Source organism: Bison bison, unplaced genomic scaffold (genome assembly GCF_000754665.1).
Source record: "Bison bison bison isolate TAMUID 2011002044 unplaced genomic scaffold, Bison_UMD1.0 scf7180017864260, whole genome shotgun sequence".
Classification (NCBI taxonomy): Eukaryota; Metazoa; Chordata; class Mammalia; order Artiodactyla; family Bovidae; genus Bison; species Bison bison.
Genome location: NW_011494832.1, coordinates 4,571,091 through 4,599,037, shown reverse-complemented (window position 1 = coordinate 4,599,037; position 27,947 = coordinate 4,571,091). Strand labels below are relative to the sequence as shown.

General features: G+C 35.3%; 1 protein-coding gene across 1 annotated transcript in view; it reads left to right on the top strand.

Moving 5' to 3' along the window:
- Positions 1–21,428, top strand: part of SEMA3C (sema domain, immunoglobulin domain (Ig), short basic domain, secreted, (semaphorin) 3C) — a 207,546-nt gene extending 186,118 nt beyond the window's left edge. Inside the window, exons 15-18 of the mRNA XM_010848128.1 lie at positions 2,937–3,094; positions 11,967–12,034; positions 14,733–14,863; positions 18,602–21,428. Coding sequence (XP_010846430.1) covers positions 2,937–3,094; positions 11,967–12,034; positions 14,733–14,863; positions 18,602–19,015 — 771 coding nt within the window. The 3' untranslated portion in view covers positions 19,016–21,428. The remainder of the gene's footprint in view (positions 1–2,936; positions 3,095–11,966; positions 12,035–14,732; positions 14,864–18,601) is intronic.
- Positions 21,429–27,947: the final 6,519 nt, after the last annotated feature.

Below are 27,947 nucleotides of genomic sequence, written 5' to 3'. Positions count from 1 at the left end.
TCCTCTACCCTTAAATATTATGGTGTGTGAAGCCAACCAAAATAAAAATAATCTTTCTGAAGGAAGAATTTAGCACAGTATTTGGGCTACTATAACATCACAAGCATTCTCAGGGACTTGAAATGCGTAATCAATCCTCTTTTCCTCTTCTGAGTTCCTGCTACTGTCAAATGTTTGAAATGTGCAGTGCATTCTTTTATGCTTATTTCTAAGAAAGTACTATTTTATAAGGTTTACATGTCACTTAAAAATCTGAATATCTCAAATCTAAGCCATATCAGGCTTCAAGGTTTGGGGAATAAATGTTTTACTTTGATTTTATCAGAAATGTTTGATCTAATTTGCACCTGCAGATACACAATGATCATGGAAAGAAAAAGCCCAATTCCAGGCTTTGCATTTGCAAAACATGCACCTCTCCAGACCCCAAAGGCACTATCTCCTAAAGCAAAAGTTCTAAGGGGCAGAGCAGTTTAGTCAAAAATGGGATAGGCTTCAGAATGATACTGATGTGCATTTGAATACCAACCTGACCCTAAATTATAAATAAATTATTAACTTCACTGACCTACATCTGCCTCTGCAAGGTAATGCTTTTCTCACAAATGAATTAACTTATATAAATTGCCTAAGATAAAGTAACTCTTGTTGTAAGAGCCTAAGACTTATTTTTCTTGGAATATGGAATAAAGTTTTTATGTGTTAGCATAACTAATGATATAACTTTGGTGTTCTTCACCATATTTGGTCTGTTATAGATAAAGAAGTATTCCAATCAGTCTTGTACTATTTTCACTTGATGAAATTTTATGAAGAAAAATAAATAGGGTACAAGGAAGCTAAAGATCTCATCTGTCAAAATGTTTGCATGGTGCATAACAAACATTTTCCCAAGTAGCAAGAAGCCATTTGTCATTTTCCCCAATTTCCTAGGGAGCTGATCTCAAGTCAGAAAATCTTTGAAGTCAGCAGGGAATCCTTTTGTTGAAAGTAGTTTAATGGAAAGAGAAAGTATCAGAGCAAAATTCAAAATGGACACAAAGCCATTTGTGTGACACAGTAGCCCAGTATACAATTATAGATTCCAGCTCCTAATTCAACTGGTAAACTTGTAATACACAGTCCCCTCCATTAAATTACAATGTACAACACACACATACACAGGAGAAACTGAGTATTAACTATGTCTCAGCTTCTTATATTATAGATAATTAAAAATCTTCCGTTAAATCAGTTATATTCAAGGCAAGGTAACTGATTTGGGGGAAATTCGTTTTAACAACTACATATTGCACTCTTTTTTAAGTGTGAAAGAACTGCAAATTGCCAGTGGTATTTTTATATATACTTAAATTCCATGAATTTAGTACCTTCTCTAATGCTCAAACTAAAAAATTTACTGTTCATTTTATACTCTTCTATTTTCTAATTTATCCTTGCATTCCATGACAGAAAATAGATTAATAAAAAAGGTTATTTACAGAATGAAATTACCTGGATCCTTTCCTCAAATAAATACATTTCCTTGGAATATGTTAATGAAGCTGATGAACTATTTGTTAATGTATTCACTAAACATTTATTTAAAATATTTCTAGGGAAATGGTTATTATTGAAACATACAATTTTTTCTTATAGCTTGAACGTCTCAAATGGGGATCAGTAATTTTCAGCCTATTTTCTGAAAAATTTATTGATCTGAATAAAATATTTTATATTAGGCACAGTAAACTAAGATGTGATTCAAATGATTAATTAGGATTGAAAATGTATAAATTGCTGGCTTGTTCACTGGTAGTTTACTCTATTACAACTACTATTACTTAATATTCATTAAACACTTAGGTGCCAGAAACAATTTTAAGCAATTTATATGGAATTATTCCTTATATTGTTCTTACAAAACATCTATGGAGTAAGTGCTGCATAGTCCCAATCTTACCAAAGAGGAAGCTGAGATTTAGAAAAGTTACCCAGCAAAATTTTGGAAGCTGGGATCTGAATCTCAGAGACATGCCTCCAGAATCTGTTAGACCAATGATGCCCTCACTGATTTAATTGTGAATCTATATATAATTTGCAAATGTGTATGTGCATATACACACATATATTTGTGTACATGTGCATATATTCAAGTTCCAACTTAGAAATTCTGTGTTAACTTGAGTTACACATCATTAGTCCTTTGTAAAATAAGGACTCTAGTTAGAAACCTATCCCTTCAACTCCTGAGAACCACTTTATGCATAGTCAAGAGAACTGGGGCAGTATCATAATAAGCTCTTGACACCATACAAATGAAGGAAGATGGAATCTTTATAACTTAGGTTCTTGAAGATCTGTGGATCATAAAGAATATTTAAAACATGTCTAAATATAAATACAGTCTTCTGAATAGTTTTAAAATTGCTCTAATGAGTAATAATTCACTTTCAAAAGCAGGTGAAAATTATTTTAAAATTTTTATCTAATGCTTACTATTTTTTCTCAACTTAAAAATGTCCTAGACTTGACTTTTTCAAATTTGCAAGGTGATGAGTTGCCAAACTTGAAGAATAAGAACACTCCCTTGTGCTTTGCCAAGAGACAGCATTCAAAGAACAAACCAAGCATCACAATTTAAATCTGTAATACATCTGCTCAAACCTGAGAGAACAACGAATCTCGTCTAAAACACATTACATGGTGCTCAGAGTACATGGTGCTCTGAGTTTTTCGTGGTTTTTTTTTTTTCAAACAAGTCAAGTAATGTTATAGGCGTATTAACATAGGGAAATTCTATTTATTTTGGCATTATACCCTTCTGTGCTTTGCTTCTTGTTTTTAGTCTGTTTCAAAATGCATCCAAGGGTCTGTGGGTATATATTATGGGTTCCTGCTGAAAGTTCTCTTTTAACTTCCACATCTGAAATAAATCACCGTCATTCTTCTGATAGCAACAGCTGTATGTGAGCTCCAATGAAGGACTTGCCCAAGTGTCTCTGCATCGCTGCCACATCTACGGGTCAGCCTGTGCTGACTGCTGCCTGGCAAGGGATCCTTACTGTGCCTGGGATGGCCATTCTTGCTCTAGGTTCTATCCAACCGGAAAGCGGTGAGTACTCAATATTCAACTGAAAATCAAAATCATTATCATCAGACGGTTAAGCAATGCTCCACATTATTGGAATCAGTTCTATTGCAGTATCCTGGAAAAATGACACTAAAAGTAGTAGCTATGTTCAGTGCCATATGTAGTCTTCAAATAAAGAAAACGGCCACTCATAAAAAACAAACTTGTGGCTACCAAAGGATACAGAGGGCTGGGGGTCAGGGGAGGGGATACATTTTAACTTGCGGTTCTCACAGGAATATTAGAGTGCAGTAGTTTGGAAAAATTCCTTTTTCATTTTAAAGTTCCTCTGCAACACAATCCTCCACCTGCAACCCCTAAAATATGTCAAGCAGCATTTTAACTTTCACATTTATCCAATGTTTATCTTTTTTGTTTTATATGCTTCAGATATCCTTAACTCTAACTTTCCTAGGGTTTCCTTGTGCCATTTAATTCCTCTGTAATCAAATGCTTGTCCCAGTTCAGGCAAAAGGAGCTCGCTCCAGAATGGATACCCTGAATACTTCCAAAACCTAGATAACCATGCTTTACCCCCTACAATGGTGTGTGTATGATTATTGGTTAGATTAAGAGGTTCAGGTAGTCTGAGGCACAGTGCCTTTTAGCCAAGAGAAGACTTAGGAAGGAAACTCTGAACCAACTTTCACCAAGTTGGAAGGAAACACCAGTAATGAAATTATAAAGCAAAGAGTATGCAGAATTTGGGATCAAAGTCACAGCTATTTTCACTCAAAGTTTATTATGGGTCATCATGAGTGACAAGGGGTCATCAGGAGACAGCAAATAGACTAGCCTTGAGCACCAGTGATCTTTCAAGTAAAGTCACTGGAGTGATGATGTTTTATAACTCCTTTTTCTCTGTTATAGATATAGGTATTTAAGGACTTGACAGATTAAAACAACCTAGCACTTCTGCATATCAAGATTATTCTGATCCTTTTATGCATTACTTCAAAATATTTGTATTATGGGGAAACTATTTGCCAGGTAGTATTCTAGAGCTAGGCATATAACATAAAAAAAGAAAAAAAAAGTTACAAAAAGACAAAAATCCCTTCCTTTAGGGAGAATAAGTTTTAGAGGGGGAATACAGACAATTATCAAGGAAACCCTAGGTATATCAAATAATAACTTTTTGAAGGGCAGGGAAGAGAGAGAGGGGCTGTGAAGTGGGGGACTGCAGTATTAAATGGGTGGTCAAAGGAGGCTTACTCAAGGTATATTTGAACAAAAGCTTGAATGTGAGGATGTGTGATGAGGATAAATGTGTTATGCCATTATTTGGGAGAACAGCATTTTAGAGAGAGGCACCAGAATCCTTAGAGCTGGAGTGTGCCAAGATTGTCCAAAAAACACCAAGACTAATGAGGCTATCTGTACTGGAATGAGCAGGGGGAAACGTAGGAAGAAATGGGATCAAAATGCCAGATGACACAGGATTTAGTAAATCAGCAAAGGATTTTCATTTAGAGTTAAGTGGAAAACTGCTGAAGGGTTTTTGACCACAGGAGTAGTATTGTTTGAATTTTGTTTTAAAAAGTTCATCTGGAGGGTTTGGCTGGGATCAAAGCCCTGGGATAGAAAGAAAATGTGAGGAGAGGAAATAGAAGGTGCAAGACAGTTAGACTACTAACTGATGATCAAAGTGAGAGAAAATGGTGACTTGGTAGAGCTGGAGGTGGTCAAAAGTCTTCTGATTCTGGATAGGGCTCACAGAATCTGCTAACATATTACATGCTGGGATGTTATAGAAATGGAGGACTCAGAAATAAGCCAGTTTTTCAGAACTGAGCGTTGGAAATATGTGCATGTCATTTCCTGGGAAAGAGAAGACTGTGAAAGGCAGAGGTTTGTGGGGAAAATGAGATGTTAAGTTAATGATGACTATAAGGTATTCAAGTGGAGATGTCATATAGGCAGACATCTGAATCTGGAGTAGGGAAAAGTGGCCCAGATAATTTCAAAGTCTTCTGTATTAAAGGCATAAGGTATGATGAAAAGTCCCACTCTTTACCCAGAAGATTTTAGTATCTGTTTTCAAAGACCCATATTCCACCATCTTTATTTTAAGATTTAATCAGGAGGCCTATGGCCTCTTTTCATTTCCACATAGAATTTCTGGACCTCGTTATCCTGAGATGTGTCTATACTGTGCTGAAGTTCTGCACCCGGACACAAAGTATGAGGAAAGCAAATTCTAAATAATCTCAGATAAAAAATGATTTTTGTGCTCACTTGTGGTATTTTTGACTATATATTCACTCACAATTATGATAGCAGCAATATTTTTAAACTATTTTCATAACTACTACTAAGGCAATAATTAATTTTTCTTGGTAAGAAGTTCTAAAAATTGGCATATCTAACACCCAGAAGGCTTCCCAGGTAGTAAAGAATACATCTGCCAATGCAAGAAAAGTGGGTTTGATCCCTGTTTTGGGAAGATCCCCTGGAGAAGGAAATGGCAACTCATTCCAGTAGTCTGCTTTAGGAAATCCCATGGACAGAGGAGCCTGGCAGGCTACAGTCTTTGGGGGTCACAAAAGAATCAGATACAACTTAGGGACTAAAGAACAACAAAACACTTGAAAAACAATCTTCAATCTGTTATTAAACAAATTTAGTGCTCAAGGGAACTGAAGCACTACACTTTCTAAGAAAGAAAGTGATATAGGGACCACACAGTGAATCGTACCATAGTCCTATACACAAATCAGCCTTCTCTATGACGTGAAGAAATTGAAAATGAGTACTCCTTCCCTGCAAAATTTTCAGACATTGACTTTAGCACTTTTATTTAACAAACAAGAACTATTTAACAATTAAAATTCCATACTTTATTTAAAAACTATCATTGAATATTTGAGATATTTTTTACATTATAGAAGTTTCTGCTGAGATATGAGTTAACTCATTTGTTCTAATATTCTCCCACTAATCTTTTCTAAAATGTGTACTTAAGCATAGATTCCACATTGTCATCCTAATGCAACAAATTGTTAATCATATGCTCTTAATAAGCAAAGAACTGAAATATTCTTGAAATTATTAATGTTGTAATATAATGTGCATTATTAAACCTTGTATCATGGGTTTTCTGCTAGAACTAATAAAATAACTTAGTAAAGTTACAGGAAACAAAAATCTATTGTGTTTCTGTACACTAAATTGCCAACATTCGCTGGATCATCGAAAAAGCAAGAGAGTTCCAGAAGAACATCTATTTCTGCTTTCTTGACTATGCCAAAGCCTTTGACTGTGTGGATCACAATAAACTGTGGAAAATTCTGAAAAAGATGGAATACCAGACCACCTGACCCGCCTCTTCAGACACCTGTATACAAGTCAGGAAGCAACAGTTAGAACTGGACATGGAACATCAGACTGGTTCCAAATTGGAAAAGGAGTACGTCAAAGCTGTATAATGTCACCCTGCTTATTTAACTTCTATGCAGAGTACATCATGAGAAACACTGGGCTGGAAGAAGCACAAGCTGGAATCAAGATTACCAGGAGAAATATCAATAACCTCAGATATGCAGATGACACCACCCTTATGGCAGAAAGTGAAGAGGTACTAAACAGCCTCTTGATGAAAGTGAAAGAGGAGAGTGAAAAAGTGGGCCTAAAGCTCAACATTCAGAAAACGAAGATCATGGCATCCGGTCCCATCACTTCATGGCAAATAGATGGGGAAACAGTGGAAACAGTGGCTGACTTTATTTTTCTGGGCTCCAAAATCACTGCAGATGGTGATTGCAGCCATGAAATTAAAAGACACTTACTCCTTGGAAGGAAAGTTATGACCATCCTAGACAGCATATTAAAAAGCAGAAATATTACTTTGTCAACAAAGGTCCATCTAGTCAAGGCTATGTTTTTTCCAGTAGTCATGTATGGATGTGAGAGTTGTACTATAAAGAAAGCTGAGTGCCAAAGAATTGATGCTTTTGAACTGTGGTGTTGGAGAAGACTCTTGAGAGTCCCTTGGACTGCAAGGAGATCCAACCAGTCCATCCTAAAGGAGATCAGTCCTGGGTGTTCATTGGAAGGACTGATGCTAAAGCTGAAACTCCAATACTTTGGCCACCTGATACCAAGCACTGACTCACTTCAAAAGACCCTGGTGTTGGGAAAGATTGAAGGCAGGAGGAGAAGGGGATGACAGAGGATGAGATGGTTAAATGGCATCACCGACTCAAAGGACATGAATTTGGGTGAACTCCGGGAGTTGGTGATGGACAGGGAGGCCTGCTGTGCTGCAGTTCATGGGGTCGCAAAGAGTCGGACACGACTGAGAACTGAACTGAACTGAGTAACAAACCAGCAGAATGGAAAATTAAGGGAGAATAATCCCATTTATAGCTGCATCAAAAAGAATTGAATATTTAGGAATAAATTTAATGAAGGAGATAAAAGATTGAAACTGTAAGTCATTGATGGAAAAAAATTTGAAGAAGACACAAATAAATGGAAAGTTTTTCTATACTCTTGGGTTAGAATATTTAATACTGCTAAAGTGTTCAGTGCTTGAGGACCAAAGTTTCTTTTTTCTAGATTTGGTAAAGGAATTATGAACAACAACATTAATTCTCCTGTAATAAATTGAAAGGAATTGGACCCTAATAGTACTCTTGCCTGGAAAATCCCATGGACAGAGGAGCCTCGTAGGTTGCAGTCCATGGGGTCGCTACGAGTCAGACACAACTGAGTGACTTCACTTTAACTTTTCACTTTCATGCATTGGAGAAGGAAATGGCAACCCACTCCAGTGTTCTTGCCTGGAGAATCCCAGGGATGGGGGAGCCTGGTGGGCTGCTGTCTATGGGGTCGCACAGAGTCAGACACGACTGAAGCGACTTAGCAGTAGCAGCAAAGTGTTTATACTACCCAAAACAATAAACAGATTAAAGATGATCCCTATCAAAATTCCAATGACATTTTTCACAGAAATAGAAAAAAGAATCCTAAAATTTGTATGGAACCACAAAAGTCCCTGGCTATCTGAAGCAATCTTAGAAAGAAGAAATATGCTGGTTGAATCATGCTCCCTGACTTCAGATTGTACTACAAAGCTATAGTAATCAGGAGAGCATGGGATTGGCATAAAAACAGGTACATAGATCAATAGAAGAAACTTGAGAGCCAGAAATAAACCTAGGCATTTATGGTCAATTAATTTGCAACAAAGGAGCCAAAAAAATACACAGTGGAAATCAGTCGCTTCAGTAGATGGTATTGAGAAAACTTGACCTTCACATGCAAAAAAGAATGAAACTAGACTACTGCCATACGCCACATCCAAGTATTTACTGAAAATGAATTGAAGAGTTGAACATAAGACATGAAACTACAAAACTCCTGAAAGAAAATGTAGACAGTAAGAGAACTCCCACTCTTTAGACCATTCTAATAGGTATGAAGTGATATCTCATTATGGTTTTGACCTGTGTGTGTGTGTGTGTGTGTGTGTGTGTATACACACATATATAAGGTATTACTTGGTCTACCCTTACCTGTCTTTGGCTAGCGTACTGGAATTTTCATTAAAACTATCTATACTATTTAAATTCTCCATATTATTCCCAAGTTTTTAAAAGCATACAGTTTTAGTGAATGCAAAACATGTTTGCTGTATGAATTATTTCCTAAATTCCCATATATACTAGTTATTTTCTTTGGAGATTAAATAGTAATAATGTAAAGGATCATTTGAAGTATTTTTATCTTATCTAATAGTGTTAACTAACTTTAGTTTTATTTTCGATTGCACTCTAACTGGAAGACAAAGATCATGCAGAGGAATTCATAGGCATAAAAATCAAAAGCATGTCCCTTTATATGGAAACAAAGAAGTACAGCTATACTTGGAGATCAATGGAGGGTGTACTTTGACATAATAAGGTTATTAATGTCATTGGCTCATTAGTTTCTCTTTTTAAAAACACATGGTTTTCATAGTAACATTTTACTGTTTTTCATAGTAAACAACGTTAAGCATTTTTCCTCTTTATCCTCAAGCACATTAAATATTTGTGCATTTGTATCAGTTCAGTTTAGTCACTCAGTTGTGTCCGCCTCTTTGTGACCCCATGGACTGCAGCACACCAGGCTTCCCTGTCTATCACCAATTCCCAGAGCCTATTCAAACTTTATGTTCATCACATCAGTGATGCCATCCAACCACCTTATCCTCTGTTGTCCCCTTCTCCTCCCACCTTCAGTCTTTCCCAGCATCAGGGTCTTTTCCGATGAGTCAGTTCTTTGCATCAAGTGGCCAAAGTATTGGAGTTTCAGCTTCAGCATCAGTCCTTCCAATGAATATTCAGGACTGATTTCCCTTAGGATTGACTAGTTGGATTTCCTTGCAGTCCAAGGGACTCTCAAGAGTCTTCTCAAACACCCCAGTTCAAAAGCATCAATTCTTTGGCACGCAGCTTTCTTTATAGTCCAACTCTCACATCCATACATAATTACATACAATTTAATCTCAAATGTTATTTATTCTGGATATAGACATGTAGTTGGAAATGTTAAAATGAGAATCAATTTACCCTTCAAGTAAATATCTGCTTTTTACACAGTAAGAAAATAATTTCATTGTTTATCTAAAAGAATAGACTATAATGAAGGAAACTTTGACATCTTGAGCCATATCCCCAGTCCCGCATGCAGTGTAATATGACTGTCTACCATCATGCTTTCACGATGTTCTACAAATACCTTAAAGGGAATCTACACATATAGAAGGGGCTTCCCTCATGGCTCAGACTTTAAAGAATCTGCCTGCAGTACAGGAGACCCAGGTTTGATCCCTGGGTGACAGATATAGAGAATTCAGATGGCTGCCTTATTGTTCTCATCATTAAAGCAAAGCCGTAACAATGTTTTTCTATATTTGAAAGTCTGGAAGGTATGTGATACTGCAAATTCAGATTGCTAAGCATAAAGGTCCATGTACTTGAGTAAACCATAACATAGTGCTGATCATACGACAATACATTAAACTATTGTGAACAATATTGCTTACTTGCTGCTACTGCAGCTAAGTCGCTTCAGTCGTGTCCAACTCTGTGCGACCCCATAGACGGCAGCCCACCAGGCTCCCCCGTCCCTGGGATTCTCCAGGCAAGAACACTGCAGTGAGTTGCCATTTCCTTCTTAGATGGCTGAAAATGACCAGTTCAACTATAAGAACTTTCACATGATCCTCATACAATATATACTCACAAGTTGGCTGTTAGTAAATAATTGTGTGACTTCATAATATACCACATACAATGCAGTAAAAACCTGACTGAGGACCTATTCTAAAGTACAGTGTTAATCATAATTCCTGAGACAAGAGTGACTTCCACTAGTTTGTGTTTGTAATTGTAGAGAAATATACAACTGAATAAGGGATCATGTGGCTTTGGGGGGAAGAGAATCCTTAAATGACACAAAGTTTATATTTCATAAATAGATTTATATAATCCTTTGATTATATAAACTGTTATCTGTTTGCCATAACTTTTTTTTTCATTATTATTGACCTTGAGGTTAATTATGATTTGCAAATTTTATAAGCCCAGTGTAATATTTTCCTTCTCTTACTGAATATTTTAATTTAGCATTAAGGATAAAAATATTAAGAGAAACTTAGCTAGCCAGTTAAATGATATGCTCATCCATATATACTTTGCAGAATTGATAACAGACAATCAGTTTACCCCTGTTAATCACAATAAAGAACACTCTGTTCCTTCTCCTGTATAACAAGGTTCATGTCCATAATTCACTGCTAAGGTCTTTCAATCACTCTGTTTTGATTTGTTGTATTACGTAATACAGTTGACACTAATGGATAAGTGAATCTAAGACAAGAAATTCAAGAGTTTGCAAATAATTTTAAACTTCTATTTAAATAGTGGACAATTTTAAAAGGATGAACTAAAATTTTGAAATGCTTAAGTTGATGATATGCAATGAGTGAACCTTGTTTGGATCCTGAATAAACTTTTAAAAATGCATAAGGAATATTTTGAGTATCACAACTAGTGAAATTTCAATATAGAATGTACTTTATATGATCTCATTAAATAAGCATTGATATGGTTAGTATAATTGTTATGTAGAGAAATTAGTCATTCTTAGATGGTACATACATTTAAGGGTATAAAATTATCATGTCTGCGACTTATTTTCTGAAGACTGTCATATATGTGCATATGTAGTATATATATCACATCTACTTGGATATGAGAGAACAAAAATATGGCACAACACAACAATTTATGAGTGTAGGTTACTACCATTCATTGTATTTGTATATCCACTTTTCTATAGTCTTGAAAATTTTCACAATAAAAACATGAAGGAAAATGCTTAGTTTAGTAAATGAAATGTTTTGCTTAACTTTATATAAATATCCATTTTCTTTGTCTCTCTGGTTCTGGACACTTTTTAATGTTTCTGGAGATGGTTTGAAAGTAAGAAAAAATTATAAAGTGGAAGATGCTAGTAAGTTTATACTTTGGAGGTTATTGTATTAGAAAATTTTCTAGGACTGTCTCTAAAATAAAAATTTACCCTACTAATTTGGAATCTAGCATCTATGCAGGAAGTACATATAATAGGAGGTTCATCTATCATGAGTGATAGATGGGGAAACTGAATTCATTCAAATTGAGAACAAAGTGCCCACGTGATATTTGAAGCACTGAACAAAAAATATGGATAATCAGATCCTTTTTCTTTATGAAACCTTAGCCAATCATAAGATTGAATAATTTTAAATGAAGTCTTTTAAATACATCATAATTGGCAATGTTAATTCTAAGTCGCTCATGTATATTTCTGCACTTCATAGGAGGAGCCGAAGACAAGATGTGAGACATGGAAACCCACTGACTCAATGCAGAGGATTTAACCTAAAAGGTAATTAAAAGTGGTCAAACTTGGTAAAGAGTAGCAGTGCTCCATATCATATTTTAGTAAGGGAAATCTGTGATAAATCAAAATGTGTCATTTTAAATAAAGATTCACTATACAAATTAGAGGCATTCATGTATAATCATTAAAAATTAAATATTATTTGTACGTATACTAAGATTTATGTAAAGAAGTCCAGGAACACAGATATCCTTGGATATGTTATTTGGTAAGTCTTTCACAAAGATAGTTATTATAGATTTTTCTAGCCATTATTTTTTTTCTGAAGAAAAAATGTACTTTATTTTTGTTTACCACTGAAGAAAAAACATCTTGTTTGTTTTTTCCTGTGATAAATGGCATAACGGAATTTATTATTTTAACCATTTTAGAGTGTAAAGTTCTGTGGCATAAAGTATATTGATGATGATGTAAAACGAGCACGACCATCCATCACTGAAATTTTTTCATCATCCCAAAGTTAAGCTCCATACCCATTAAACACTAACTTCTTATTCTCCCTTCTCCAGCTTGTGGCAACTACTGTTCTAATTTCTGTCTCTATGAATCTAAATATTCTAAATATCTCATATAAGTGGAATCATACAATATTTGTCCTTTTATAACTGGCTTATTGGAGAAGGCAATGGCACCCCACTCCAGTACTCTTGCTTGGAGAATCCCGTGGATGGAGGAGCCTGGTGGGCTGCAGTCCATGGGATCACTGTGAGTCAGACACGACTGAGAGACTTCTCTTTCGCTTTTCACTTTCATGCATTGCAGAAGGAAATGGCAACCCACTCCAGTGTTCTTGCCTGGAGAATCCCAGGGGCAGGGTAGCCTGGTGGGCTGTCGTCTATGGGGTCACACAGAGTCGGACACGACTGAAGCGACTTAGCAGCAGCAGCAGTATTAGCCTAATGTCTTCTTCGAGACTTCTTGGGTGGTTCAGTAGTAAAGAATCTGCCTGAAATTTAGGAGACACAGGTTCAGTCCCTGGATTGGGAAGATCCCTGGGAGAAGGAGATGGCAACCCACCTAGAATTCTTGTGTGGGAAATCCCATGGACAGAAGGAGCCCAGCAGGCTACAGTACCTGGGGTCCCAAAAGAGCCAGACACAACTTAGTGGACTAGACAACAGCAGTGTCTTATTTAGGGTTCATTCATGTTGTAACGTGTGTCAGAATATTTTTCCTGCTTAAGGCAAAAATGTAACCCATTGTGTGTGTGTGTGTGTGTGTGTGTATCCATCAAGGAACACTTGCACTGCTTCCAATTTTTAGCTATTATGAATTATCCTGCTCTGAATTTTACAGTTTACAACCATACCATATACTTTCAGCAGTCTGGCCATGTGTCTTAAGATTAATCTAATTCCTTCTTCCCATCCTGACATGGAGACACTATGTTATCATTTTTCCACTGAACCCCTCCCTCCACCTCCCCACCAGCAGAGAGACCTTCCTCGAGGCTTACCAAGGTGCTATAGAGGTTCTGTAGTTCACTGTTAGCACAGACTCCTGTCACTAACCTTTGTGAGCATGGGCCTTTTTGTTTTTATTTAAATAATGAAATTCTTGTCACTAACTACACAAACCACAAGAAGAAAATTAAGACACATTTTGCCTAATTGTTTCATACATCTAACTGAGGGAATAAATCCAGATTACTATTTCTCTGATTGCTGAATATTTTATAAATCTGCGTCAGTTCCCACTTATAGTAGCAGTAGTCATAGTGGTAAGAGTATTGGCCACAGAGGAACAAATATGATGAACAAATATCAGTGTTGATTTTTGTGTCAAAACCTGAGCTAAGTGCTTTTATAAATAGATTATGTCACTTACTGCTCAAGAAATTATTCTGAAGTAGGATCTATTCCTATTCACACTTTGCGAATGAGATTTCTGCCCATGTCTAAGCTACCACATAACTATACTGAATACTCTTCCTAATTTAAGAATTTCAGTATAAGAATGTCTGAAAATATCTGCTTTGGAACCAAGTAAAACTGAAGCACAGAGATGTTAAATCACTTCTCTAAGGTTATACAGCCAGTAGTGATGAAGTCAAGCTTTTACCTCAGGTATCTCTGAGGTCAAAGATTATTTTCTCAACCATTACATCCCACTGTGACTGCACCTTGCTTTCTGCCTTTTCCCAGTGTTTCTGATTTTCATCTAAACCACACTGAATGTGGAGTTTAGAGGTGGGATGAACCTGGCCTTGGTATTGCCTGGCACTTACTAACTCTTTGCCTAGGACATGTTTTTTAATAACTCACAGCCTATGAAAGCTGAGAAAATGTAATTCAGAAAGATATTGTAATAATTAAATGTTCAAGGTGATATTAAGTGCATTCCTTGTTGTAAAGTAATTCTTGAATAAATGTTGATGCCCTGGTATCTTTCTCTCCTTCCTTTTAGGTTAAACACACCAAACAATGTATCAGCTTATTAAGTAATTAAGACTGCTTTTGGGCTTTTGCTTCCAGTTCAGTTCAGTCGCTGAGTCGGACTGTCTGACTCTTTGCGACCCCATGAATCGCAGCACTCCAGGCCTCCCTGTCCATCACCAACTCCCGGAGTTCACTCAAATTAGTTGCTCACAATTTTATAGAGAAATAAACTCTCATATAAGGGAATATGATCCAAATTCCACTGCTTCTCTCTCATTCTCTCTCATTTTATTTTTGCTCTTCAGCATACAGAAATGCAGCTGAAATTGTTCAGTATGGAGTAAAAAATAACACCACTTTTCTTGAGTGTGCCCCCAAGTCTCCACAGGCATCTATCAAGTGGCTGTTACAGAAAGACAAAGACAGGAGGAAAGAGGTGAGTAATGCAGGAGAGCAGCAATCAATCAGGGCTTTGAAAGAGCATTAAATCACCATCCCTCAGTGAGGCACAGATCAAAAAAAAGGAAGGACATATGAACATCCTTTAATGTCTTTGGGATGACAAGTGCCACCTTCTTTAAAATCCTTTGTCCATGGAGTTGATGGATTAATTAGAAATCCTATCTGCCTGCTCACCTCTACAACACAGTGATTAAAGCAAGAGCTTGCACACTCAGACGGGGGTACTGATGTGAGGAAGCATTTGTAAAAGAAACAAGATGTGCGCAAATCCAGAAGCCAAGTTCTCACACAACAGCACCTTTGTGTGATTCACAAGATAAAAGGGGCTTTGGAAAAAGCTCAATTTTCCTCAACAAGAAATTCCACTTAACTATAACCTTTATGGTAAAGAGCATTTTTCTGCTGTGTGGTAATCTGCTTCCATTGCTTTATTATTCATAACTCTTGGGGTTTTGTTATAGGTAATGTGTGGAATCATTATTTATGGGACCATTGCCTTTATTAAGTGATAGGTTAAAAAAAAAAAAAAAACCTCAACTTTCAAATGAAAGGACACTTGTATTAACCTTTCACTGATATAAAGAGCTGTTTTAAAAAGAAAACATTGTAAAACAGCATAGAGTGAAATATAAATAATGAATTCCATAATATTGATGTCACATTGTCCTTACTAATGAGGGGATAATAAGAAAAATACATATGTATATATAAAGCCTTAAAGTAGCCTAAACTGCAGTGGTATTAACAGTACATCACAAAGTGTGATGGAGTGAAAGGAAAAATAGAGCCTTCGGCACTTGTGTGTTTTCTGTTGCGCAGTTTCCATACTACATATTAGGTTAATGAGAGCTACATAGAATGGGTACAGTCCTGAGCAAAGTATTGCATCAGAATTACTAACGTAGATGTTGGCTCTTTTTGAGGAAATTCTTTCCAACTCTCAGGCCTGCCTATCCAAAGATGTTATGAGCTGTTTAGGAAATTTTGTGTTCCCTGTCACAGGAATATTAAACCATAAGCTGATGACCACTTGCATAAGATGAGACTTAAATATCTGGGGAGAAGATGGGCTCAGTGGACTTCAGGGCCCCTTCTTGCTGTAGAATTTCATAAAATTTTTAAAATTTTTTCATTAACAAAAAATATTGAGTCTTGTTTTGTTGCTATCAAGGCTGTCATCAAATTAGTCCTGAAATATCTGCAGTCTGATTAATTTTAAATTGTTTTGAATGGGTGTGGAGCATAAGAATGATTGCCTTACAAACTACTCTGGGGCAGAAGTCATAATGTATGATGATGATGATTATCATACAGAAGTGGAATTCTTAGGCTTGAACATGTCATGTGGACATGAACCATCCTTCCAAAGAAAATCTGTATATGTGTATGTGAGTTGGAAAGCCACAACACAAACAGGGGCTTACCTAACATAGATAAAATGCCGTTCTTTTATTCAGTAGAAAGTTCAATGGAAAAATATATAATGGATGAATGTAATTTCTATTGTGTAAAATTAAAATACATGAATATATACAGGCTTGAATACATGTCACAGAAATTAACAAATGAAATTTAAAAAGGGATGTATCTTGTATTTTATCTCTTTCATGATATTTATAATGTTTTACTTCAGAAGTTTCAAAAATGTGGAGACACATAAGGCTATCTTGATTTTTATCCCAATCTCAAAAACAGAAGAATACTATAATTTAAGATAATGAAAAACCTTAACCCTAATTATGAAAATCTGGTCTGTCCAGAATTTAAGCAGAGCACATTTCCACTCACTATCACTTTATTTGAATAAGCTATTAATATTTAATTAAATTTATCCTAATTCTTCCTCAGTAGTTTAGGCAAACATACACATATTTCTCACATTTACAATGTGTAAATACTGAATTTTTTTTTTTAGTAAGACAAGTGGTCAAACTTTCAGAGAAAACTGCAGATAGTTCATATTGAATAGCGTAAAGACTAAAAGCCCTCCTCTCCTCCACTTCAGTACTCATTCCCACTTCTAAGTATAGGCTGCTAAGAATTATATAGTCCTCCAACTAGTCTCCATAATTTTCTTATTTTCCTCTCTTTCCTTCTTTGTATCTCTCTGTGACACACACACACACACACACACATTTCAGTATTAGTACCTATGGAGCTACCTTATTTTTCTTGGCTGCATAGTATTCCACTATAGGACCATACTTCGCCTTTACTAAAGCTATCTACTGATTACATTATTTCTTGTTTTTCCTCTTGTCAAAAGTATCAGGTAGGGACTTCCCTGGCAATCCTGTGGTTAAGACTCCATGCTTCCACTGTAGGGGGCATGGATTCAATTGGAGAACAAAGATCCTGCATGCTGTATGGTGTGGCCAAAAAATAATTTAAAATTTTTAAAAATTCATGTGGTGAATATCTGCATGTTAGTTAGACCACATATTCTATATAAATTCCTATAAATAAAATATCTGCACTGAATCTTATATATAAATATTAATGAATATTATCAAATTAGCCTCCAAAATTTTTCTCAATATCATGCAAATAGAAACAACTTTCTTTTTTATTTATGAATGCATTTATACATTATTTAAACTATTTCTAAGGCATTTTAAAGCTTTAAAAATTGAATGAACATAAAAGATTTGCTGTATAAGTTTCAGTCCTTTTTCTTAATCTCTCTTTTCTACTTCTGTTCTGTTCATATTTCAGCACTATATTTTTCCTTTTTTGTGCTTTTGTATGTGAGTTACTTTTTATCTAAAACAACCTATTTTTGGTTTGTATTTCATTAATGATAAACTATGTATTTATATAGAAATTTATCATTTAGAAAAACATTTCACATTCATTCTTATTTTTCTTTGGGTCAAATTTCTTTCCCTCAATGAAAGAGCATTCCTGAGTATATATATGAAGGAACTACTTACCGCTTAGGTTTTTGTGTGTTCACTGATAATTCTATAGCTGGCCCTGTAAGGAAATGGATTTCTGAATTTAGCTTACATCCAGAAAATAATAGTTTTTCCAGCATATGCCTGTAAAATAATTAAACATTCACCTCCTAGATTCTTATTACTTTTCCTTGGAAAGTAAAATCACTTGGAGTACTTATAATAAGTTCCAGCTTATTTTTAGTCATTCTTTATGTTACATAATTGGAAAAAAAACCCTTGATAATGTTCAGAACTCTGCCTCAGCTTATACAATTATTAGTTAGGAGAATATTCATTCATTCATTGAAAAAAAGGTAAAATTCAATGATTTAATTATGGCTTCATGTTCTTACTCAATAAGTGAGTATTTTTGTTACAATAAAAGGCAACAACTACAGGATAAAATAGTTTAAACTGTGAATTTCATGTATATATGTTGTCTGTAATTTACATTCTAGAGACATTCAAAACTCTCACTTAGATGTGAATAAACTATTTCTACCCAAAGGGAACGCACTTTACGCTATTTGGGCCAATACGGGTGATACCTTTACTTTCTCTTTAATACACTCAGTGCCCCTGAAACCAGATCTCTTGTGCAAAAATAAATAAGTAATAAAGAGGCAATGGAATTTGCCAAAAATGTGTCTCCACTAAGATGGAAGTTAATTAGTACTCAGTACTTTTGTAAAACTTATGAAATCCTTTTTACAAGTCTTACCTTTTTAGCATGTATAGAGCTGGATTTCAGAACTTTGATATCTCTGTTTTAGGTCAAACTGAATGAACGAATCATAGCCACTTCACAAGGACTCCTTATCCGCTCTGTTCAGGATTCTGACCAAGGATTGTATCACTGCATTGCAACAGAAAACAGCTTCAAGCAGACCATAGCCAAAATCAACTTTAAAGTTTTAGATTCCGAAATGGTGGCAGTTGTTACAGACAAATGGTCTCCATGGACCTGGGCCAGCTCTGTAAGGGCTTTACCCTTCCATCCGAAGGACATCATGGGGGCTTTCAGCCACTCAGAAATGCAGATGATTAATCAGTACTGCAAAGACACTCGGCAGCAGCATCAACAGGGAGAAGAATCTCAGAAGATGAGAGGGGACTATGGCAAGTTAAAGGCGCTCATCAATAGCCGAAAAAGTAGAAATAGGAGGAATCAGCTGCCAGAGTCTTAATGTTGTCTTAAATGGGGCTTATGCTTCCATTAATAAAGGTCTGTCTTCAATGATCAAATTTTTAGCAAAGAATCTTGTGCTTTACCCGTGGGCAATTCCTGAAGAAGGTGGTTACTCACTGAGAAAGGTGAATGTTACATGAACTGAAATGAGTATGCATTTTCTTGTATGATATTGACAACCCTAGACATGTCATGGTCCTCATGGTGCATAGAAAGATTTAACTTAACCTAGATTTTATTTATATCTTTATGTACCTTTTCTTCAAAATCAATATGGCGGCTATGAAACTAGAATTCTTAAATCCCTAATTGAATGAGGGCTATAACCTGAGATCTTCCATCCTTGCTTTAAGGATTTAGATTTCTAATTGACAGTCATCTGTATACGAAAACAAATGCCAAGTTCACAATTTTTACATAGTAAAAGTGAAGTAAATGCTTGTAACAGAGTCAAAAGAAATGTAGAATAAAAAATAAAGACAAGGAAGAGGGAATCTAAAAGTTGAATAAAACATAGCAGTTCATTAAAAGATAATATGGAGTTTATATGCTTCCAGTGAAATATGGTATTAGTTATTGTTATGATGGCAAAAATTGTCAGTTGCTGATATCCATCACTGATCTCTGTTCCCTTGTTTCAGGAAGATAAAAGAAACCCTCACCATTAATATCTGACTGGAGTTATGTCAGTGAAGCTTTTAAGTTTATATTGTTACATAGTCATCTTCCAAACAAAAGCACTTTCCTTTTTGGAAGATATTTAAGTTATTTTAGACTCAGAGAATATAATCTTACACAGTTTAATCGATTAATATGTTAATTCTAATTTTGTAGTTTGCATGGCAAGTTAAAAAATATAAGAAGAAAAATTTTTTGAAATGCCAAACTTGTATATGAGGTCTCTAACCATCAAAATGGGAGAAAAAAGAAAGACAAGGTAAAAAAATCAATTTTGTTGACAGAAGTTTATTAAAAATACTACTAATTTTTAACTTCAGGAATTAATTTCATTGATTAGCTTACTTTTGTTTACCAACCTCAGATACCATTATGGAATTTTAAGTCACCAATTCTTTTTTTTTTAATGCTCTTTTGTATATGCTGGAGAGACACTCATCTTATGAAGTGAAAAAATTTCTAATTTGAACAAAAATAGACATACTTTATTTTAAAAGAATGTTGGTACATCGTATTCACTGGTATATAAATACAAATGTGGTAAGTCTGTGATGAATGAAATAACTATCTTCTTATTATATACTTGGATCCTGTGTTTAGAGTAATTTAATATTCATTTTTTGTATTCCAAATACCAATTAGATGAGAGAAGTATAAAATTTTCTTCATATCCTCATATTTCTTTTAAAAATACAACTTTTGCTGTTTCATTTTACATTTAACAATTTCCATGTTTCCAGGTGCAAAGAGAAATTATATAATATACCTAATCAAAATCTAATACAAAAGTTTTATTTGTAGTTACCAATCCATAAATAAAATAATCAAGATAAATATATTACTTTTCTAAGCACTATAGTATAAAGTGTCAAGAACTAAAATCATTGTCAAAATGAATCTAATCGCTTATCAGAATCTAAGAATATAAGTTACTTATTTAAATGGTAAATTATGATATTACAAGGGGAAGCCTCAACGGAGCAAAAGTAGCAGTAACAAACACAACATAAATAATGTTTCTTCAAAAATAAAGGTATTAATAAAAGCTATTGTTCCAAATGTGTATATGATTCTAAAGTAGCGTCTAAAGAAGTTTGTTATACAAATAGTTCTCTATTTCCACTCTACACGCACAAATAGAAATGTGTATAAAGCTGAAACCATCTTCGGTGTTCATGGTCAATCTATTCTATGTACAGAGTTAAAAATAAAATTGTTTTAGACTCAGAGGCTAGATAAAGTAAACTATACTGGTCCCCTTGCTTCATGTAAACGCAAACTGATAGACAATAAGCGTGTTTAGTTTTGTAACATTATTTGTGCTATTTAATGCCTTCTGCTTTAAACATTATTACGTTGTATATACTTTTATCACTTTACTTTTAAAATTATAGAGACCCTTCTTGAACAAAACTGCCAAATGTAAAGAAAATTTTCTTTCTCAAAAATATTGTTAACACATACTAAATGTTGGTGGTTGATTGGTTGATTTTACTTTGTGTAGTTTGACAATTCAATGACTTGATATGTTTTTCATTTGTATTGTACATAAAATTTCCTAGAAATGCACTTTTTTTCAAAGTGTAGGTTTGTGAATAGATTTTAGCATGATGAAACTGTCATTACAGTGAATGTTCACTCTGTGTAAGGAAATGTAGTTAGCACAGTAATATTTAATTGGATATTGAAGAAATCATGTGCCTGGCAAAATAAAACATATTGAATTCCCCAAAGATGTCTTTAATTTTCCTTTTTAATGTTGAGTTTATAATTTCTTGTTGATATGATAGAATCTGCTGACTCTTACAATTGTTCTTATTTTCCCCATTTATTTATTTGTGTGTGTGTGAAAGTAATGCATCTGGATATTTCAACATCTCCAGTAGGATATACTTGAAAACTTCCCTGTACCTCTGTCTCTCGTTTAGGTAAATCCTGCCCCAGAAACACCCAGCATTGTCAGTTTCTGTGTATATTTCCATGATACGTTATACACAGCAAGCAAATTCATATTTGTTTTCTCTTTAAGAGACATTTTATATCCACTCACATCTGTGGACAGTTATTCAGACTTGTGTCTACAGTTGGGGGAAAAAAAAGTATAGTTTATAAATGCTTGGGTTTGAAGCCAGACTGCTAGAATTTGAAGTCTTATCACGGGAGAATTGCCGAATCTCTTTCGTCCTCTGCCCAAATTAATACCCGTAAAGTGTTAGGGCAGAACTTATAAGTGTTCAATAAATATCTTAATATTTTATTTATTTTGAAAGTACCCTATTGCTGCAACAGGAAGGAATATTTCAGTTGTGTCCTTTGACAAGTTAGATGCCAGTGGTCTAGGCCGGGGAGCCTGCGGTCGTAGATCAGACGACACCTTACCAGGGTAAGACTTTGAGCCTTTATAAAAGTGAGGGGAAGGAAGCCACAGGGAAAAGAACAACTGTAAATAAAAGTAATCTCCACAAATCTTTCAACCTAATGATTTTGAACTGCTCCCTAATTGCTTCATTTCTCAGTATCTTGCTTATATTTGAATTTAAAATTAATTTTTTAAATCAATGCATTTCTTATAAATTTAGTATTTTTCTGATGCTTTATATTTCATACCCAAGTTTTAAGAAAATAAGAGAATCACCATTTCCTGTATTTACTCTTCTGGCTAAAAAGAGAGACTCGTCACAGCTTTGTTTTGCAGCACAGTCAAGTCCATTGAAAGCTTTAATCTAGACAAGTAAATAAAGAGACTAAGTAAGATGGTTACTTACCAAGTGGCATTGAGAACTTCTTTGAATTTTATGCATGGTATCAAAACTCTGGAAGACTATTGTGAAAAATAACTTCCTTATAGGTGTTTATCCCCCTGTCATTTTATCCAGTCACCTTTTGCATGGGAATACAAGCCCCTCTGCAAAGTTGAAACCAGTTGCAACAAATTTGGTGTACGTGCCATTGAGTGAACTTTGTCATTGAACTGTTTTTCCTAGCGGGCCTCTGGTATATGTTTCAATTTTTATAATTCCATAACTTTACTTTCTTGGTGCACTGATACTGAGAATTGGAAGAACTAGCTCCCAAATAAGAAAATGCCATCTTCACTCTACTGACTAATGCATTTGTCCATTTACCTCATAATACTTTCCTCCCAGGTTGAATTGTGTATTTCTCAGGGCTATTATGTTGCCATGCCTGAGTGTTACTTAGATAAAGTGCTATTGAAGAATGAGATTATAACAAACACATTAAAACTCTTCATTCTTTATAAGGTTACCTTTCAAACGTCAAGTGCACAAGTGGGGTGAATTATATTCCTTAAGTGATTTTTTCCTCTGAATTATTTATATAAAAATGTCATCCAAACATTTTATGAAATCAAAAGCATAATGACTTCTGCATGGCCAAATGGATATGTGATGGAATTATTATAAAAAAGCCATTTCTCTGAATATTTTTCAATATACATACAGTCTTTGGCTCATAAGGGGGTACAGTAAGATGAAAGTAATTTCCTACTTTCTTAGATCTTTTCAAAATGTCATTTTTACAATTCTATGTAGGAAAAGATATTATAACCTCTTGTTTTATTATTTCCCCCTTTACTCATGTTTGTGGCTTGAGGGGTGGAGAGGGTATGATTTATAATCAACTTCCCATCTCTGCTGTACCATAGCTCATCAAACAAAGAACTTAGGACCTTCATAGTACCTTTGAGTTGAGAATTCACAGTTGTAAGCTGTGGTTTGATGTTGAGAGTCAGCTTGACCCATGAATAGGAAAAGCAACCATTGGAAACAAAATAACTGAGGAGGTACTATCCAAGCCACATCTGCCTGAGACACTCACTGAATTCCCAGTGATATTTGTACAGATGCAGATGTATGTGTGTGGTATCCGCAGATTACGCACGTCGAGATCCACGAACCAGCTATATTCAGTTTTTTATTATTTCAAAAGGAATCTCAATTTCTGCTTCAAGTTACCATTCCAACTCCCACTAAAAATGATATAGCCTGGGAAGTTTATGTCTTTCTTGATGAATTGCTGCTTTCTCTAAAATTGGTATTATAGTAATACCTTTCACATCCTGTACTTGTGAGAATTAAATGAGTTAATACATGAGGAATTCTTACGGTCTGACACACAGGAAAAGCTCAAGAAGTGTATGCTATTATTTTTTCCATCAGGAGAGCAAAACTATTTTAAGTATTTGAACTTTTGTCCCTCTTTTACCTCAGATTATATCTAAATGGTTCAACTGATATTTGATGCCGTTTATCTGTAGTAGCGTCTGTGGTGGCAGCATTTTTCTTTTCTTTTTTAAATCTTTATGGGAGTATAGTTGTTGTTTTACGATGTTGTGTTAGTTCCTGCTGTACAGCAAGGTGAATCAGCTCTACGTATACACATATCCCTCTTTTTTAGATATCCTTCCCCTTTAGGTCACCATGGAGCGCTGAGCAGAGTTCCCTGTGCTATACAGCAAGTTCTCTTTAGTTACCTATTTTACACAGAGTAGGGTGTATATGTCAACTGCAGTCTCCCAATTCATCCCATCCTCTTCTTCCCACCTTAAGTTTGTATCCATAAGTATCCATAAAGTTGTTCTCTACATCTGTCTCTATTTCTGCTTTGCAAATAAGTTCATATGCATCATTTTTGTAGATTTCAATATTATACATTTAAGCAATATTTTTAATATAAATTGTAATATAAATAATATTATAGATTTGTGTTTCTCTTTCTGACTTATTTCACTCTTTATGAAAGTCTCTAGGTCTATCCGGGCTTCCCTGGTGGCTCAGCTGGCAAAGAATCCACCTGCAATGCGGGAGACCTGGGTTCAATCCCTGTGTTGAGAATATCCCCCCTGGAAAAGGGAAAGGCTACCCACTCCAGTATTCTGGCCTGGAGAATTCCATGGACTGTATAGTCCATGTGGTTGCAAAGAGTTGGAGATGACCGAGCAACTTTCATTTTCTAAGTCTATATCCACATCTCTGCAAATGGTACCATTTTGTTCCTTTTAAAAAAATGTGGAACACTTCATAAATTTGCATGTCATTTTCTACTTAACTTTTGCCAACAGTTCATAGCTGTCCTCTGCTTTGTCTCTTGCTGCTGACACAGTCTTTCAGAGCAGGTGAGCTTTCCACCACATCCAAACACACAGAGAAATAGGAATTTTTCAGCTCTTCTTGCACTATTCTGGGAGCTGAGCCAAAGTCCACTTACACTAAAACCACTAGGAACTGTGTATGTGTGCGTGTTACCTTCCCTTACAGGATATTGTTCCTTCTCAGGACACAAACCTAGGTGCAAGGTAGAAATGCAGAACTCATAGCTCTGTTTGCTCACCATCTCTTCCCCTCAGCTCACCCTTCACTGCCGTGGCCACTGGCAACAAAGATGAATCATTAAATATCTCCCATGAGCTTGACGAGGAGATTTCACCCTTTGATACCCAAGTACCCTCTAATAGAAGCTTGAAAAGCTATGTAGCCCAGAGTACATTTCTACATTAACATCTCAATTGTTATTTTAAGTAGCTGAAAGGATATGATTTCCAGTAAGATATGAATTTTGACATTTTAAAATAAAATTTATATTACTTTTATTATTGTCTAAAATGACAAAAATAAAATCAAAACATAGAATTTGGTACCCACCATTTTATTTTTAAGTCATAAAGAACAAGCTCTTTTTTAACAGTAAGAAATTTTAAATGATTCCTATTTTCCATATTCATATTTCTATTCTATTTGCTTCACACAATTTTATGCTACTATAACAAGTTTTGTATTTTCAAAACTATTAATTACTGTTATCTAAAATCTTATTTCAAGTATCACATGACCCTAAAACTCTTAAGTAATAATATTCTTCTTTTAGATTAAGTTAAAATTATAAACTGTCAAATTTGATCAAAGAACACAAACCTACTCCAAATTTTGAAAATCACTAAACATACAAATAACTAAAAAAATCTTGAATGAAGATATATATGAGATGAATGTAGCAGCTTTTTCTTTCTGAATCATGTCTGAATTCATATTGGCAAAGAAGGCAAACTATGTGTTAGGCAACTCCCAGCATCAGCACCATGAAACTATCACAAGTATATCCTCTTAAAGATAACTATTTACTGAGCATTTTTCTGGGAGAATTCCTATGAGCCGAAATGTGCACACTATACATAATTATCTGCTTTATTCATAGGATCTGCTGAAGGTATTAGTCTGTTTTATAAATTGGCAAAACTGAGAATCTAGTGCATTTAGTTACTTGCCTTGAGTTAAATAATTTTCTAAAGAACACAAAGTATGAAATATAAAGCGTTTAGATCCAAACTTAAAGTATCTTCCACGTCTCATTACCTAGAATCTCACAAAGAAGTCTTTCCACTACAAAAACAATCATATACAACAGCCTTCATAGTATAACATAGGACACTAGGTAACACAGCCCAGGCCATGGTGTCAGAATGCCTAGATTAGATATTCTAACTTACTACTACCTAATTTTACAGGTCTGAGATCATTATGATAATGCCAATCTCATAAGAAAATCAAGATCAAGATACTTTAAGTAAAGTGCTCAAAACTGACTTGATATAACGTGAATACAGGTAGTATTAACCATTTTACTACTGTGTTTTGATACTGGGAATATCATTTATTAATTCTTTCACCAAATATTTATTGAGCACTTACTGTATGTCTGGCAGTATTTTAGGCTTTGAAGGTATCAGTCGGTTCAGAAGCTCAGTCGTGTCCGACTCTGCGACACCATGGACTGCAGCATGCCAGGCTTCCCAGTCCATTGCCAATTCCCTGAGCTTGCTCAAACTCATGTCCATCAAGTCACTGATGCCATCCAACCATCTCATACTCTGTCGTCCGCTTCTCCTCCTGTCTTCAGTCTTTCACAGCATCAGGTCTTTTCCAATGAGTCAGTTCTTCACATCAGGTGGCCAAAGTATTGGAGCTTCAGCTTCAGCATCAGCCCTTCCAGTGAATATTCAGGACTGATTTCCTTAGGATGGACTGGTTGCATCTCCTTGCTGTCCAAGGGACTGTCAAAAGAGTTTTCTCCAATACTTTCAGAAGCATCAATTCTTCAGCACTCAGCTTTCTTTATAGATCAACTCTCACATCCATATGTGACTACTGGAATAACCATAGCTTTAACTGGACGGACCTTTGTTGGCAAAGTAACATCTCTGCTTTTTAATATGTTGTCTAGGTTGGTCATAACTTTTCTTCCAAGGAGCAAGTGTATTTTAATTTCATGGCTGCAATCACCATCTGCAGTGATTTTGGAGCCCAAGAAAGTAGTCTCTTATTGTTTCCGTTGTTTGTGCATCTGTTTGCCATGAAGTGATGGGACTGGACGCTATGATATTAGTTTTTTGAAGGTTGAGTTTTAAGCCAGCTTTTTCACTCTCCTCTTTCACTTTCATCAAGAGGCTCTTTAGTTCTTCTTTGCTTTCTGCCATAAGTGTGGCATCATCTGAGGTTATTGATATTTCTCCCAACAATCTTGATTCTAGCTTGTGCTTCATCCAGCCTGGCATTTCACATGATATACTCTGCATGTAAGTTAAATAAGCAGGGTGACAATATGCAGCCTTGACGTACTCCTTTCCCAATTTGGAACCAGTCTGTTGACAAAGCAACATCCTTGTTGTTGTGAAATTGACTTCCTGGAATGAAAAGACAAAACAGACACACAAATAATTATGTAAAACTTAGGCTGAGATAAGTTCTATGAAGGAAATTAACTGTGAAAAATTCACACAAAGATCAGGGGAAAGGAATATGTCAGGCTGAGCAAGAAGCCAGTAGGGCAAAAACAATTCTGGCAGATTTGAGGAAGAAAATAAAACCTGAATAGCTCGATCCAAGTGAAAGAAGAGGAGTCAAATATTAGACTGTATCCCAAAGGCAGAGAAACCCAGTCACATGGGGCCTGATGACCATAGGGAGAAGTTTAGGTTTATCATAAATACAAAAGTCATGAAGGCAAGATGTTACATGAGGGATTTACATTCAATACAAAACATCTCTGGCTGTATTTCAGAGGACTTTTCAGAGCAAGGAATGCAAACAAAGAAAACAGAAAGACCAATAGGAGCCAAAGACATAAAAGAGCACATAACTGGTAGATTTAAATATTGACTTTCACTCAAAGAGATGTATAAACAACTGGTAATAATTCCTCCTGGAGTGTACTTTTGAAAAAGAAGGCGAGGGTGA